A 2,033-nucleotide genomic window follows, 5' to 3' on the forward strand; every position below is an offset into this window, starting at 1 on the left:
TCGCTGCCACCATCTAGACCGACAAGAGGTCGAAAGCGAAGGGTACTTTCTGATGGAAGAAACGTATATTCATATATTCCCTCTTCAGGCGGCCGCCGCTGTGCTGCCGTCCACATCGGAAGCATCGGATGATGATGCCGTACCGAAGCGGCGATCAACTCGTAGAACAAGAAGCCGCATGGTGAAGGTAGGGGAGGACAGTTGTCGATAGGTAGACGATGTGTTGGTGGTCTTAGGCGGAAACGACGACGACGAGACGCGGTGGTGGGGTATCGTCATCATCATCATCCTCTGAGAAGGACTCATTGGAGCATGGTAGCAAGCGTGGTCGACAGGGGTCTCGAAAGAGAGGGGCCAGCTCCGCACTACTAGCTACTGCAGCTAGCATGCCCTCAGCAGCACAGAGGTTGGCGGAGAAGTCGACCATGGGAGGACGGGAGAGGGTTGCCTTGGAGATGCTTGCGGCCCTACTACCACCTACTCTGGCACATGAGCTGTAGGGGGACCATAACGCCTGTTTTCGGGGCACCATCATCATCAGATACAAGACGATATCCATATGGTTGGCAGGAGGTTTCGAGGTCTCTACTGTATCCACCTTTTTGGGGTAGGAGTGGGTATCTCTCTGCTGCTACCATAATAAGCCCTTCAGGCGTATCCTCAGCCACCTCAAAAGCTGTACTACGGTACCCTCGATCGTTGAAGAGGAGGGAGGGGACAGCCCGTCCGGTGCTGAAGCACAACAGAAGTATGATGCGATTTTCGATATCTATACGGAGCAAGAACGTAATGATGAGTCATTAGCGGAGCGAAGCGTTTCATGTTTACGTATTTTCTTATCGTCCAGGAACAGTACTGTTGAATCGACTGCGGGAGCTGGACCATGCTGTTGTTGAAGTCTGCAATAGGCATCTCGTAGACCTTATCAATGGGGCTCTCCTGAAACGAGAGGCAGCCAAGCAACGGGAGGTACGTCGCTTCTCATCCCATCCTTCCTCGACTTAGTGCTCGACTGTAGGTCATGAAGGAGGCCCCTAAGGCGGAGGGCTGTCGGAGCTATCTGAATCATCTGTAGCACCTTGGGTGGACATGGTCAGCTGTCACTTTGCTGTTGGTCTTAGGTCCTTCCCTGGAGAGAGTGCGGAGGCGGCGGTGTGTCGAGAACGGCTGCTTAGGACTCCCCCAGGCATCATCAACAACACGTGGATGGGGGTGTCACTTGGTGAGGTCATACCACACCTCCGTCACATCACGAGTTAATCAGGCACTGAGGAAGCTCAGGACTTCAAGTACTTTCGTCGGAACCACAGCGAAGAGGCTCTCTTCAACAATGAGGACCACAAGTACGCCACCACCTTCACCGTCAAATGCGTCTCCCTAACGGTACGGGGTGCTCCCACTAATGCTTGTCTGCAGCCATCATTAGGTCCGTCGGCTGGAGGAGCTCCAGAAGAAGCTTGAGGAGATGGCTGAGGGGGAGAGGGAGGCCTACGAGCTGAAGATGCCACATGACATCACCAGTCAGCATCTCGAGCAGATCATTAACAGGTGGGGTGGTAGCTCTACGGAGTGCCGGGTTAAGGTGATGTTAGTTATACTTCTACGGCGATTGGGCAAAAGATGGCGGACGAACTCCTCCTACATCCTATGAAGACTCTCCCTTTACTGGTAGTCATGCTGATCCAGTCGATGACGGAAATACCATCATCTCAGGTAACACGTCTGAAGGAGACTGAGGCCTCGTTGACATCACCAACGAGTGGCCTCGTGGCCGCCGCCTCTAAGGCGTGGTTGAAGGTGGACAAGAGGAGCTACCTCCCGGGCCTCGATCACAGGAGCTATTATTTCCGAGGACACTGTAGGGATTATGATATGATCATCATCGTGGTCAACATTGTAGTGATGCAGGCTCGAAGAACTCCACCAGCCGAGCCTTCCTTACAGATCTACGACAGAGTGATAGCCCTCTTGGTATCGTAGAGGAGGAGAGGGAGTGGGCATCCTGGGGGTAGTGGACATCAGCTTGCGCTGTA

At 53.6% G+C, this 2,033-nt stretch overlaps 1 protein-coding gene across 1 annotated transcript; it reads left to right on the top strand.

Moving 5' to 3' along the window:
• Nucleotides 1–386: 386 nt before the first annotated feature.
• Nucleotides 387–2,012, top strand: Pmar_PMAR027666 (hypothetical protein; the record flags this gene model as incomplete). Its single annotated transcript, XM_002773082.1, has 11 exons — nt 387–496; nt 542–607; nt 653–786; nt 848–969; nt 1,019–1,071; nt 1,122–1,222; nt 1,265–1,383; nt 1,427–1,548; nt 1,593–1,668; nt 1,714–1,858; nt 1,909–2,012. The coding sequence occupies 11 exons, from the start codon at nt 387–389 to the stop codon at nt 2,010–2,012; spliced, it is 1,152 nt and encodes a 383-aa protein (XP_002773128.1).
• Between the last annotated feature and the right edge of the window lie 21 nt (nt 2,013–2,033).

Source organism: Perkinsus marinus (assembly GCF_000006405.1).
Source record: "Perkinsus marinus ATCC 50983 genomic scaffold scf_1104296959524, whole genome shotgun sequence".
NCBI classification, from domain to species: domain Eukaryota; phylum Perkinsozoa; order Perkinsida; family Perkinsidae; genus Perkinsus; species Perkinsus marinus.